Source organism: Ischnura elegans, chromosome 7 (assembly GCF_921293095.1).
Source record: "Ischnura elegans chromosome 7, ioIscEleg1.1, whole genome shotgun sequence".
NCBI lineage: Eukaryota > Metazoa > Arthropoda > Insecta > Odonata > Coenagrionidae > Ischnura > Ischnura elegans.
In genome coordinates this window covers 64,343,061-64,358,728 of record NC_060252.1, presented here as the reverse complement: position 1 = coordinate 64,358,728, position 15,668 = coordinate 64,343,061, and the positions used below count along the sequence as shown (strand labels likewise).

General features: G+C 37.6%; 1 protein-coding gene across 4 annotated transcripts in view; it reads right to left on the bottom strand.

Moving 5' to 3' along the window:
- Positions 1–15,668, bottom strand: part of LOC124162936 (protein kinase C-binding protein NELL1-like) — a 181,474-nt gene that overhangs the window by 45,699 nt on the left and 120,107 nt on the right. For all 4 annotated transcript variants that reach the window (XM_046539688.1, XM_046539689.1, XM_046539690.1 and 1 more), the window contains exon 3: positions 2,511–2,661. In XM_046539688.1, the coding sequence (XP_046395644.1) occupies positions 2,511–2,661 (151 nt within the window). The remainder of the gene's footprint in view (positions 1–2,510; positions 2,662–15,668) is intronic.

The window sequence follows — 15,668 nt, the reverse complement described above, 5'->3', positions numbered from 1 at the left end:
GAAAAAGCTTCAATTTGATTTTGATGAGAAAAATTAGCGTATTTTTCACTTTTCAACATGATCTTCGGCAGTTTCTGTGCAGAAAAAGATACCACGTAATAATAAAAGATTGGTTCCATGTCATCGTATGGAAACACTATGCCCTATTCATTACTGAATAAGTCATTACCTAGAGACAAGTACTAGATTGGATTGAACACGGTAAATATGCACACAAAGACCCACCACTTAAGCCAATTTATCAATCGAATTTTCGGTGATACCATTTTCGTAACTAGGAAAAATACTCAAGTTATACAATTTAATGTACGAACAAACGTTTCCATTAAATTTCCATGGCATCGGTAATAAAAAGGTCTAGCTTTGGCAAATTCCATACACTGATTTTTATTCATCAACGTGGCACAGAAAACTGAGGAAAACACATTCCAAGGTCCTCGCGTTGATATAAGTTTTCGAGCTTCACACTTTTCACTGAGGCTGTGAGCCCCTTCAACGGGAAAGTGTCAGGTAAGAGTGGGCGAAGGGTTCTATCTGCTTCGAAGATGGGATTTGAAAGAGGCGGAAAGGACTAGGTCGAGCAAGATTACGTCGAGACACAATACTCCCCCACTTGGCCAGCTCGGATAGGATCAAGGGCCTTTAAATGTAAGGTGGAAATTTAAGGGAAAAGAAAACTTCGGATATCCTTCGAGCAATCAGAATATTTTTGTGGTTCTGAGAACCGCTTTTGAATGAGTTGAAAATAGTACCTCAATGACGGCAATAAAAATATGGGCAATCAAATAAGAAAAGTTGGCCATAAATTATACCGTGGAACCTTGAAAACGAATTCGATGAATAATTTACAGTTAATATTGGACAGTTAAACGGCAGCTAATTGAACGATAAACTCTGAAATTCATCGATTACGAAGAGATAGGTTACAGTTAGACTTGAAAAGTTTATAGAAAATGGGTTAAGTCTAAGAAAGCCTTATAAAAACCTTTTGGATAATCTAAAAACCCCGATGTTAATCACATATAATATGATGGTATCAGATTTTCTCGGAAAGTATTCGAGGAAAATTAATTTTTTTTCCATTTTTACTCTTATCCATAAGATTATCTTTTGATAGATAGACATCCCACATGTTCTTCAATTCCACTAGATACATTTATTAGGTAATCCGGACTCTTCGTAGTTTTACCACGTGATACCTAGATTCGTAGGTTTACCAAGTTGGTAATGGATAGGTTTCAGGGATCTAATGTATTTCAAACGGGCGTAGAGCTCGAGTGTGCGGCTTTCCGACAGGAATTTTGACTGGAAAATCTGGGTCTGGCGAAGTTAAATATCATTTCTCACTCGTAAAAAGTTTTTTGATTCGAATATAATTTGGGAGCTGTTACATTGATAGCATATGAAATCTCCAAAAAATTATAAAAACACTACTACAACAATAATTTATTGCGTTAAATTGTACAGCAGTACAATGTACACTAGAAGCGGATGGAAAGTAAATTGACGATGGGAAGTCGGTCATTAAATAACCCTGCTTATTTGATTACAATGGCACAAGGATCTGAGACTCCCTTCCTCCAAAGTCCCCTTGCCCTGGATAGGAATGTCCTTTTACATCCCTAGTTCCGTCGAAAAATTATGCATTAACTTCTCAATTGAAACCTTCAAATTGATGTTATATCGTCTATTATTCAGAGAGAGATCGTTCCCATTTAAAAAAAGTGATAAAGAAGGCCAAACTAGAGCTCATATCGATTAGAAAATATAAGTAAAAAAGCTATATACCCAACTGAAATCATCAATCTTCATTGAAGCTTTTATTCCATTACCTAGGGTAGAATGGAAATCATCACCAGCTAGCACATTCAGAAATCTATAAAACAAGAGGTTTTGGTATTCAAAGTTCAAAGGACAACTAAGCTCGATGTGAAGGCAATATTTTTCGTGATGATTCTTTAAATACAGACGGTATGAAAGTTTATACTTTGCTAAGTTTATTTTTCCATTTGTGAACAGCAAGCTGTGGTCATAAAAAAAGAAAATTCCTTCCCCATAATTGAAAAAGCTAGAAATCAATGAGAAAAAATAATAAGAGGAAAAATATGAACCTTAGGAAGAAAAATAAACGAAAGTGAGAGTTCTTGTGGTATATTTAAATTATTTTTGGTACTAATTTTCCCACCATTCATGGGGCAGGCATGAAATATATACCTCCAAAAGAGGTGTTAGAGTTGTAATGGGGTTCACTTTTGGTAGTGACTTCTTGGATGCCTGTATTCCCATGATTTGCCATTCATAATGAACAGCAAGGGCCTAAGTAGTGACCATTGTAAAATTTCTATGGGAATTCAGGAAGCTGTATAGCTTATGGGTAGGTGCAGCTGACCGAAAGCCACAGCTCCAGGGTTCGATTCCCGGTCCACGGAGATTTCTTCCCATCGTAATTAATTGAATGGAGAGAGGCTGGGGTAAGGAGAAGGCATAAATGAAGATGGGCGCACTCTGACCTGTTGAATCCGTGTGAGAAGGAGAGGATGGATCCCGAGTTGGTCTCCTCCTGCCTCAGTGACGCCGCCACCGTGAACTCTTCGCTCTGCCTCAAGATGGCCACGGCCCGCTCGAACACGGAAGTCGGGAGCCGAAGTTCTCGGGAATCACCTGTATGGGCGGACGGAAACTTGGCTGGAGTCAGGAGACGAGAAGACACAGTCGTGTCATGGGCATATGAGAATTCAATAGGTGACATCTTGTTTTGCAACACGTCCGTGGGCACCTCAGGGGGTGCCTCACGGAAGGAGTGCGCCAAATGTACCCGAGAGCTGGTTTCGAGCACTCTGACTTCAAAATTAAAGTGACTCAAATATGAAAGCTTATTTCTCAGTAAAAAGTAATCACACGAAGATGAAGCATACATCAACCGCGGGCTGATTTTATTTTTCCTAAAATAGTTTAGACATGTTTTTGCAACCCTGTTGTTGATACAAGGCGCTAAAAATAAAAAAAGAGGTCCCTTTTTTATTCCTTAGCTGGAGGTGGCGATGTGCAGCTTCATTTTTGTATGGTGAAATACAGCGCTCCTGCCAATTAGTAAAGGCCGTAATATTTTTAATAAAATGACTGAGTATCAAGATTAAATTGTGTACATAATGTTAACTCTCATGCAATTAGCAAAACAAAATTACCTTCAAAACCGTCGCGTGAGTCTATCGCCGCGGAAAAATCTGTCTGAAACAGTAGAACAATTGTAGAAATACTAAGTCTTTGCTTGAAAATACGCAGGATTATGAACATTGGATTTTCAAAGAGTATTAAACATTGAGCTTCGGATGCCGCACTTCCCTGACGATAAGGCCCTTCCGGCCCACAGAAGGCCTCATCTAGTACTCAAATAATAGTCAGAGCCCCTATTCAGGCACAGGAGTATCCACGATTTCGGGCCATAAGACGAATACATGGACATCCAGACGAATAGATATATAGGTACATCCCGATCTGAAGAGAACAATGGAATAGAATAAATATCAAACTTAAAATTTTGGAACATACAGTCCAAAAAAAGTTGAGCAATTAAATTTCTTCAACAAGCAATGAAATTTTGCAAATTCAACTCGCCAACAGTTGAGAATACCTAAAGTCCTTTGTGAGCACTCAATTACTTGAACGAATACAACACGGGTATCCGAGTGAACGTCGGTGCTTACCCAGGTATTTGTCTGGGCCCAGCGAGCTGGAGCTAGCGAGCACCCAGATGAATCCATGGCATTTGGAGAACTTGACTGGGGGTAAGATTACCAATTAGGGTGCTCTAGCTTATCTGGGAACTCGATGACCATAGTGGCACTCGCATAACTATACATGAGTACATTTGGCACACCCCTCCCTCAAGTTGACAAAGTACATACTTTCGGGCTGCTGAAGTAATCAAGGGTAATCGCTCCCTTCAATCTCTATTAATTTTCAGTGCCACGCTCCACAACCATACACAAATTATGAAGAGACAGCGTAAATTACAGCAATAGTAATTACAGATATCACGAAAATGCTTAAGGAATATTTGAGGACAAAATTATGAACAAAACGTTTCAAATAAAAACAAAAGTGTACTTTTGAAGTTCCAAATGAATTTAGCAATCTTGCCCACAAAGATCTGTACATTTTACTCGGAATGAATATGCAGAATTATTTACATCAAAAGAAAAAAAATACAAAAAATGAATAGGAAAGATTTCTTACAAACAATATATTTCGGAGGCCATTGACATCATGAAAAAGTACGTAACAGGGTAACAATGAGTACTCGCAAGGAAAAAGACAACTACAAAGATTTAGATACTTTCATCATCATACTGCTTGCTGGAACAAATACTTGTGAGGATATGTAGACCTTAAATACCCCTTCAGTTATTATCATCAAGGAGACGTAGTCAGAAAATTGCAATATGAAGTGCTACTTATGTTTATTCCAGAAAATCCAAAAAAGGAAAGTTTTTCATGAATAAGAAGCGCCCATAGAAGCGTACATATGAAATAAGAGCGCCATAAAATAAAGGAAAAATAAACTTTAAAAAAATTCAAAAGCAGCAAATATTGTAATCAACCTATCACATCTTTACTTGTATGTTACCTAAGTACTATTACTAAAAAATGGTGCGATTTTTCAACTTCTCCGTAAAGTAGTGTGTGTAAATTGGGATATTAAGTGAATCTAAGCACTGATGCAAAAAATGTAAGAAGTAGACTCAAAATGACACACTTAGTTTCATCGCAATGCTTCATGAATACGAAACGATTATTTAGTTGATCATATTTATTGGTAATTCAGTGGGCTAAAGACTAAAATTTGTGCAATGAAATCATGGATGCCACATCACGAATGGCCATTTATCTGTTGTATCAATTATTATCAACAATTTTTCTCATGCGAACAACACAATACACAGGAATATCCAAATAGCTAATTTTTTTTAGTAAATGTAAGTTTTTTATAACTTGTCTCTGAGCTAATTCACCACCTTTTGTCATAGCGACCGAAAAAATGGTTGCAGCGAATTCAAAAGCACCAATGCATTAGTGCAGTAGAAGAAAACCAACTCTACACTATTCCATGCCTTACGAAAGTAAAACAAGTTAACTTTCAACACTATCCAAAAAGCGATGACAATGAATTTAGATCAGAGAACTGCTACCAGCTACCGCAGCCACGCTCACCGGTTCCAAGTTACTTATAGCAAGGATGAAATCCGCCATGAAAAAAATCAAATGAATTAAAAACCGAATCCCATATCGACGGTCGAATATAGTATCGGTTACACTACCGAGCCACCCTCAATTAGGGTGAAACGTAAACGGTAATTTACTTCCTCAGCATCTTATTTATCCTTAAAGGAAGATAGCACAACCGGTTGATTGGTATCATACCTGAGCACCAATTTGAAGATCTTGCTCCGAATCCCGGTAAAGCCATAAGATTTTTTCCATAGAGGATTGTTTCCTTAATATAAATAATTTGATGTGACGAAATCAGCCGGAAAAGATTTTTTTACCACTCAAGAAAAAGAGATACGCTATCATTCATGAGTTTGAGGGCTTTCCAAATGAACCACATCGTCCAACGCTCCTTATTCTCCTCAATTCGTGGGAGCAAGTTCATTCACCGCAGTAAAACATCAGCAAGGCGACCGGGTACTAGAGGAAAGCAGGGCCGGGCCGAGGGGGGGAGGGAAATGTTTCATCTAACGCCGCAGAACTCTTTCACACCCGGCGAATCGCGTGCGGAGGAAAGCCCTCGTTCGCCTCCATTTTAAGCTCTATGCAAATTAGGCCATTCGATATGCTCTCGCTCCTCCTTGGCTAGGGAGGCCATTTTTCCATCGGCAAACCCGCGCGAGGAAAGTGAGAGCCTAGATAGAGAGAGAGGCCTGCTTTATGGCCGATCATAAACGCAGGGCTGAGGTCGTCAGTGTCAAAGACATCGGGTACCTTAACGCCCTTGCTTCTCACTCAAACGCACGCCCCTTGCCATGCGATTAATGGCAATGGAGAATCAGTGGCTGCCAATGAGTGCACGTCACAGAGAAAGGGCAGACCCAGATACCAGAGTAAATATATTCGAATAATACGCAAGATCGCTAGAGATAGATTCGGAGTAACCTAAAGCCCAGGCCAACACTTCAGCGTTACTATTTACTCCTAGTTAATGTATTCTACCAGTTAAGGTAGTTCCACATGGTGCCTTTTGCATATCATCCTGCCTGTCCTCCACCCCAGTTGAAATTTCATCGTCATTTCCCAATGCTACCTATTTATTCCTTTTTGTTCTGTCTATAAATCCAATTCTCTATTTACCACTCCCTCCCTAACCCAAGATTCTTCCCTTTACCATGTTTTTTTAACATTCCCTCCGTACTTATTACTCGCTCCATCCAGGCCCTGTATATTGTTCGTATCTCATCTAGAAGTTTCCCCTTCCTCGCCGCCTTGCCTCGCACTTCGCCACTCATCTTTCTCTCCGTCCACTTTACATTATTCATTCCAAGGAAACGGAGAAAGATAATAAAATAAATAGCTTTAATTATTGTAATTAGTATACTAGTTATAAAATGATTTTATAAACATTATAACCTGTAAACTTTAATAACTAGCGTTAATTAAAAAATAGATTTCAGCAACATTACACAGCTATATATCTTCAATAGATGTTATTAAATTTTTAACTATACATACCTATGAAAGTAACTTTATGTGAAAGCAGATTACCATATGCTGAAGTTTCTCATACCTTAATTTGCATTTCTTTCTTTGGATCTGCGTATGTACTACCCCTGTTTAGCCTATACAAGGCTTACCTCATCCACCTAACTTTTTCAAGGAAAGACGTTAACAAAGTGAATTTAGAAAACATTGAAATAAATACTGGCAATTTTCCACGACTATAAAATTTATTATGACCTAGATAAATGTATTACGACTTAGATTTAAATGTTACTACATCCTCTTTAAGGTACAGATGGTGTGTAGTGCATTCAATTTATACAATTTTTAACTGGAGTGGGGGAAGTGAGGGGAGCCAGATTAAAATAGTATGAATTGAATGCACTACACACCATTTGTACCTTGAAGATGATGTAGTAACATTGAAATCTAGGTCGTAATATATTTAATAATCGTGGAAAATTGCAAGTATGTATTTTAATATGGAAAAATTCCTCTCCATCGCTTGAATTTTCGGATTTTAAATTTTGAAAAATTATGCCTGTTAAGTTATCTCCTTTACCAAAGACAATCGCTTCCAAATACATCCGAACACTATTACATAAAATTTTACGAATTAATAAGCTATACATTCCTTTCACTATCCCCCAAAACATTTTCGGGCCTAATATCAATCAGAGTAGCCAACATCCAACGGGTAAAAATGTTATTTTCTCTCTGAGGAACATGCCTCGACCGAGGACATATTCTTTAAGAAATTTTCGCTTCGAGCCAGACTTCCGTCTCGAGAAAAGCACAACAGATAAAAATTCACTTTTCGTGTCACTCCTTGGCAACACGATTTCGAGAGATTTCTCCCGCCTGCTTTTCCTCTGAAAGGGATAGGACGAAAGGGGAAAACGTTCCCTCGAGTTCAGACAGTCTCAGAAACTTCCAGGTATCTCCCTGCTTCCAAGAAAACCCGAATACATTCCGCCGCACAGCCATCCCTTGCCACACTAGCCCCAGGATATCGGATTTTCCATTCGAAGAGAATTTCTATCCGATTTCCATTTCCGTTATTGTGGTCGAAAAGACGCCGTATATCTCCAACTCAACGGACACTTGTGCGTCTGAATTGAATCGTCGAGACGGCTGGAGAACCGATCTCCCACATCGGCGACTTGAGGATTGAAAATGCAAAACTAGTCGGGCATACTGCGACCCTCTAGTACACTGACTATGGATGCGTTGGGCACTCATTCACCCGCAAATAAGTCCAACGAAGCATTTGTGAGCGGGAAGAATGCCGAGTTTAGCTCTGGATTACATACAAGGACGCCTCACTTCTGTGAATGAAAATGCCATGGATCGATGTACCTCAGGTTCAAGTCCCAGGAGAAGCCTTCTACACCCCCAATTTGTACATTATATTTTTTACCACAGAATGGAACCTGGAATGTACTTGATGAGTACAGAAAAGTAAAATTAAAGATCCTCCGCGATGGAAAACGGAAACCAGGACTATGGCATCAAGAATTGAAACGACAGAAAATTATTACTTTATGTTTACCTATCGGTGAAGGCAGAGTAGTAAAGATATACTCATTCACGAAACTCACTATTTTTATTAATTTAGCTGGCATAGGGATCGATCGCACCGTAATAATGTTGCTCCCTATTTTCTGAACCTTTGAACATAGAATTAGTAAGAGGCATAATAAATATTATACTATACTATATAGTATATAGTACTTTATAGTACTATAAAAATGAGATAAACATTTACCACCAATAAAATGAGATGATAAGCCTATTGAAATACCTAAAAAATTAAAAATTATTTCCATCCGTTCGTAAGTGATCAAAAATGCATGTAGTCATGTGAAACAAGACTTAGGTTTTAACAAATTCGCCACACAATCAAACGACAGTTCCCATCTTTCACTTCACTCCCATCATATGAGGCTTCAAAGTCACTCAGGCACTTCTCTAGAAGCATGGTAGCGCAGTGAGTTGAGCGCTAGCCTCCTGATCGATGTACCTCAGGTTCAAGTCCCAGGAGAAGGCTTCTACACCCCCACGTAAAGTTCTCTACGTGCGAGATGGCGCAGGAGACGGGATTCACATTCCTACCCTGAATGTGATAAAGTCACACGCATGTTGCTAAGTCTGGGTTGAGCTCTACCCTTTCTAAATGAAAACCAACCCAAGTAGTGAATTAATGAATCAGTGAATGTTATTTTTTTGGTTCCATCCGAAGCAAAAATTTTGTTCCTTGCTCTCCTGATTATGACTCTTACTTAGTGACCTATTTATTGAGACCTATACTTTTTTCAGCCATATCTAGTCTATCACCAATCATGTATGAAAAATTTCTATACAGCATAGTGTTTCTGTCAACTGGATTTAGAAAATACTACACCGGGTCTCAATTTACCCTTTATATTAGACACTTACCGTTCACCAGTCAAAATTACTCTATTTTTTAAATGGACAAAGAATTAGTCACATAAGTATTCTGAAAAACGACGCTGAAATCAATAATGGGAAAAATAAATTATAGTAATAAAAAAAAACAGCGGACCAACGGTAAAAACCGACAGGTGGTCAATTGCCATCGCGAAGTTAAAATGTAATTATGATTGAAGAAGGCAAATAATTCATAGTAATGTGACTACAACGTGTCTAAATGAAGGGAAAAGGTGATAGGCATGATTTGATTCTTTCCTGCGCATACTGTAGATGAAGTGTCTATGGTATACCCACTAATTAAAATAGTTTTTGCCTAAGTTAATATAGCTTCCTCTGCCATCTCCCTCAAAGTTTTGGAGGGGAAAGTATTCCGAGATGATTTCAATAAACTGATAAATTTTATGAACATACCCCTTGACACTAGGTGACTCGGCTTCATTTAATCTTGCCCTCTGAAAAATATTTTCTGGGATTCATTCCATGTTTAACTTTTCAAGTTGAAATAAAAATCTGACAAGCTAGAAGGAGGGAAATATAATATTAAAACAGTTTAAAATGGAACTCTGAAATAGTATATCCTAGAATAAGATACTTCTGTGAGTGCAAGCGACAAAGCCTATGGTTAGTTAATTCCTGACTTTTGCTTGGAACAAACGTTTTGGTCTTCGGACCTTAATATTGGACAGAATTTCCCACTTAATAGTTGGTCAAGAGAGTTAATCACTCATTCCTGACCGGTCGTAATCAGTATTTTTTCGCGAAATTTTTTCAATGCAAAACTTAAATTGCCTTCTTGAAACGTTTCGTGCAAAACTTAATGAACATTATCCTGTACCTCATGAACATAAATTTTATGACTGAGAAAATACGGTGGAAAAATAAGCAAATTTCAGGCGCAGGCAAATGTTAGGTACGGTCTAATCCGTAAGCTTTGAAAATTTCAAGATGATAAGGTTAGTATTAAGCTAGTAATACGTAATTAAAAAAGACCGGTGAAACGGAAGCGATGCACCACCTTAAAGTTGAAAATCAGTTTCCAACCCCCTTTCTCGCGGTACAAGCTACAGCAGATTTAGGGATTTACACGCTCGGTGTCCAGGAACATGGGTAGAGCTTTTCCCCGGAGTATGCTGTTACTCTGGCGGGTGTGACGAGGGGAGGAAGATATAGGCCAAAAGGAAAGGTAATGGGATCCGGTTAGAGTAGTGGCTAGAGTGCTTCACACCCAGTATGCCCATGTTCAAATCCCGGCGTAGACAGAGATTTTTCGTGAGTTTCCCGATCACTCCTTGAATGCCGTGTGAAGGGTACCTCAAGCACAATAGTCTGTCCGTCGGATGGGACGTTAAGCCATAGCCCCCTTAGCGCCTTTCTTTAGAAGCAAGCTATTGCCCACGCCGGGTTTCTCTCCACCATTCCTTCCCGACCCTTCCCACATGGCGTAAATGACCACAGCTGTCGATTGTCTCCCCAAAATACCATCCCATAAAAAGAAAAGTCGATGTGGAACGGGAGGAGAGAGAGAAAGAATTAGATAGCGAGAGAGTCGGGCGGGAGGCATAACGATCGGGGTGATCGTCGCAGTGCGGCTATGTGGGGATAGACGGAGGGTGTCTAGGAGAACGAGGAGGGAGGATTTAGTTGACTATCGCGGTGGAAAGGGGGGCAGGAGGAGCAATGCTATGTGTGTGTAGAGGTGGAGGGCACGGGATGGCTAGAACACCGTATTTATCCCGACACCAACACGGAGGCCGCTCCCATTTGAATAGATTAGGGATTTGGGCCATCTATCGAGGGCCGCAACAGGGCCCGATGGAAAACACGACCACTGGAAACAGCGGACGCAATAAATTCGAGCAAATTAAGCGTTTTTTTTCGCACGAGTCATGGAGAATTGTCATGTTCGATTGTGCTGACATCAACGGTGAGATTTCTGCTCAGCGCACCTAATACAATTCGGTATCTAGAGGGCTAGTAGTCTCTCGGGAAAATAGGCTAGGCATTTTATAAAATGGTGGATTTTTATGCTGCAGGGAACATGGAAATGCAATTACAAAGACGTGATATCAGGTGTAATGGGGGCAATGAAATAAAGATAACAGAAAAATATTATCACCCAAATTAGAGATCTAAATAATGGGAAAATTCTGGATTTTTAATGCAAGTAAGTCGTAAAAATATGAAAATACGAAAAATATCAATAGATGAAACATATAAAAAATTAATTAATTCATAAGGAGTAGTCATCAAAAGATTTGAACGATGATTAAATGTTTAAAAGCGAGGAATTTTGCAAGGTTCATGTAAGAGACAAGGCACAAAATGTAACGAGGACACACTTAAATCCTAAACATAAGTTGTATACGATAATAAATAGAGCATATGAATAAAGCAGACGGAATTCAGAGAAAACCAAACTGATAAACATGAAGAAAGGTTGGATTTGTAAAAAAAATTGAAGCCATAGCCTTGAAGGTTTTGAGGAAAAAATTAAGGTATATAAGAGTCGTAACCAAATACAAAAACCGAGGAGATTTAAAAAATTCTATCCTCACTTCATTTTTGAAATATCATCCTTGCTATTTCGGTATTTAAAAAGCCATAGAAAAAATGTTTTGATGCCGAGTATAAACTGAGAGGCTAGAAAAAAGCATATAATATACATTAAGGAAGTCGAAATTTACTACACACACAATGCGAGGGTAGGAATGCCACTCTAATTCAAGTTGCTTTTATCCTTGCAATAACATCAGGAAAGCAGCTTCTACTAAAAACTCTTATGCCTGTAATTTAATTGGAGTACTTTCACATCAGATTTAGGATACTGAAGAAATATGCTGGAAGCACGTTAATTCCGGTAGACTAGTTTACGGTAGATTAATTTAAATCACTTAATTTATTGAAATAAAATCAGATGATTTAAATCAATAACATTTACTTCACAGAACTTCTTACATACTTAATATTTGTAACTCTTAAATACAGAGATGATGAAACAATTTTTCTTTAGAGATGAATTTCTTCTCTAAATGCATTGGTCATCTAAAAGAATTTACGTAGTAAATAAAAAATATGTGCATTTTATCCAAATTCTCAGGTTTATTAAGCTTTTATCAGTATTTTTCCTTTTTTCGCATTCTTCCATAGGACATTTTATTTTCAATGTCAAATATTATTATTAGCCAACTAATTATATTCCAATAATTTTCAATTGCTGTTTAACATTAATGATCCCTTATGGAGAATCACCTTATGAATCACTTGTGCCGAATAATTCAGACAGGCCACTTATTCTTATATAATCAGAAAAATTATTGTATCACTCGGGGTAATAGACAAACCATCTTTAATAAAATAAAAATTTGATTCACAATGAGTTTTTTCTCAGCTAAAATTTTTCTATTTAAATTACCACTAACAGAAAAACATGAAGGGGGAATGTAACTCGATCGTGGTTTATCAAGAATACAACACAATTAATAGCATGTCTCGACTCTAAATGGTGTTTTACCCCCAGAGCCTTATTTCATATGGGGCTAAAAACTTGAAACGAGACCCATGGAATTAACATAAATAATTCAGGATGATAAAAATCGAAAGAATGCCATTAGTAAAGGTACTTGTACATAATATTAGTTTTGAATATCGATGGCTAAGTTCTAACAACACGTATCTCAAATTCGGCCGGAGAGAGGTATCTTAAACAAAGTGTAATAACATTTAAAAAATAAAATACAAGTAAAAACAAATATTTGTTTGCAAATGAATGCTTCTGTTTCAGGTCTATGAACTTTTGGTTTTTAATTTCAGTGTAGAAGTAAAAAAAAAATAATCTTTTTTTCCTCTCCTGAAAAGTTGCAATTTTTGAGATACGTGCTGTTAGAACTTAGCCATCGATATGCAGCTAGTCCTCATAGTTACTAAAGAGGGGCAAAACTAGTGGAACAGTTCAATAATGCTTTGTGGCAAAGTACTTAGTCAATATAATGCATTCATAAACGCCAATAAAAATCATGAAATTTATCAACCTTGAACTACGGAATGTTGTTTCGTAAATAACTTCATTTTCAATAAATAATAAACATACATTCTAGATAGTCAACACGTTAGGGAATTAGCCGTGAAGTGATCCAATTGAACCGGTGAGCGGGCACTCAAATGAAATGAATTTAAGCAGATTTCACGCGTTAAATTATCTGCAGTGCAATAAATGTTAAATTATCACAAGAAAAAATTCCTTAACTCTTTAAAAGTGTTCACTATTATAATTAGGGTTGACTTTTACAGTCAAAGGTATTAGAAAGTTATAGCAGGAACAATCACTGGGTGAATTTATTACATTTAAAAAAATCCGATTAAGGTAAAAATTAATGAAAAATGATTTTTTAAATCATGATTTGAATCACGATATCAATCCCGTCATGAAGGATTCAATCCCAAAGGTTTACAATTTTCAGAGCAAAGAAGGGAAGGCGGTAGATTCTAGGAATAGGGACCTTTACTTGGATTCTGCTGGGAGAGAGACTGAACACCGGGACTCTATTCTCACAACGACTGGCAAACAGATAAAAAGTCATTACGCTGTCAACATAATTATTATGATCCTTCTATTTCGTCACCCTTCGTTCGGTACCGCTGACCAGAAGGAAAAATTGCAGTGTGCGGTAGAAAGAAAAATCTCGAAAAAATTGAAGAATGTACGATGCTATATTTTCCATGAGAACTAGTAAATTCTGACGAAACAGACATTCGAAAAAGAGGTTATGCAAGCTGTTGATAAAACATCGATTTTCTCATAGGGGTTGTCCACAAAAGTCGGTGCTAGAAAGTCTGATGGAGAACACATGGTATGCGCTAGAATAAGCGGAGGATTAATGGACGAAATGCCAATGAACTCTCTTCTGGGCAAAACTGAGGCTGCCGAAAGCCATACAAGTCACGCATCATACATGATCAAGTCTAGTTCGGAATCCACGAAAGAAGGCCCAACAATGCAATAGCATACATTCAGGGAAAAAAAGCCATCTGATTGCAGGAAAAAATTGAACACTAGTTTAAATGTGTTCAGAGCTATCTATAATTTAACTGCGTAATTTTGAAATAATTTTTATCTGATTGCAGAGGATGTTTTTCGCTACAATGATCATAGAATTTGAATTAGTTTCGTGCAAGAAAGATTTAATTTTAACAACCAACAATTTTTCACAATACAATTTCACCACCGATATCCTGCTGCAGGACCACTGCTACGAAGAATGTATACACAATAAGTTCTGACGTAATATAACATATGCTTTGTAATAAATAAAAAAACAAATTATTTAATTCTTTGAGTGTATACCATGTCCACTTTTAGTTCCTTAAATAACGTATTTAGATGCTTAAATAATAGATATTATATTGCATATTCGAGATTAAATATTGCTCTTAATGCAATTTTTCATCCAAGAATAACTTTCAAAACATTTCCATTCGCCATGCATGGTTCTCCTCTTCTCCATGTACGATCTTTATTTGATGGATATCTTTTTTCTTCATCTAATAAGCCACTAATGAAGTAATTCGTAATTAATATAGACAAAATTTGATTCTGGCATTGAATATTGTTTGCCAGAATAAGTCGAAATCATTGATAAAAAGTAAAAATTAGCAAGACCATGCAACAGGCAAGTAGTGATCAATAAATAATGACTCCCATTAGGAGTAATTAATCCGCGGGCAGCTTTAGGGAGCTTTCCATTTCATCAATCATCTCAGCTAAATTTCCGCTTTTACTTTATAGATGTCATGTGCTTAACGGACTGAAAGAACTTGCTCACCAACTCTTCAGAGTTTTAACTTGACCTCTTTTGATAAGAAATTCTCAAGGTAAAAACGGCAACAAATGAGATGTTTTTACAAAGCAGATTAAAAACTTGTGGTTATATAAAAAATAGATACAAAAAGCAGCAAGTACAAATATAAAATTTTAAATCGCAATCTCAACATACTTCTCTAAAGAGGATTCAAGCCTACATTTTCAACTATCCTCAATACATTTACGTTTCGTATTTATTTTCATGAGGCTGCGACTCCAGCGGGGTATATCTCTTATTACCAAAGTTAGCACCAAGAAGTTACTCACCGAGTGGCTATCTCCCCAACCCTTTTTCACAATACTCTCGCGATGATGCTCTCCGCTCATTTGGTCAACAGAGTGGACACGAATAATTCAGCGCACTGAAGCAGAAAGGGAAGGAGGCGGAGCGAAAGAAGTGGAAAGATAAGAGGAGGAGACGAGAACGAAGATGTTTTGAGGGAGGGGCGAAAGACAGTATATTTCCAGGTCCGACAGAAGCGATAAATTAAGAGAGATTTTTAGCCGAACGGATAGATATAAGAATTCGTTTTTCCCCCGAATAATAAAGGACTTTAATAAACGCTTGTCCCAACCTCGTTAGAGCACTACTTTTTTTTTTTAATAGCTGTAAACGGCTGGTGTCCTAACACCCCCTGCCACA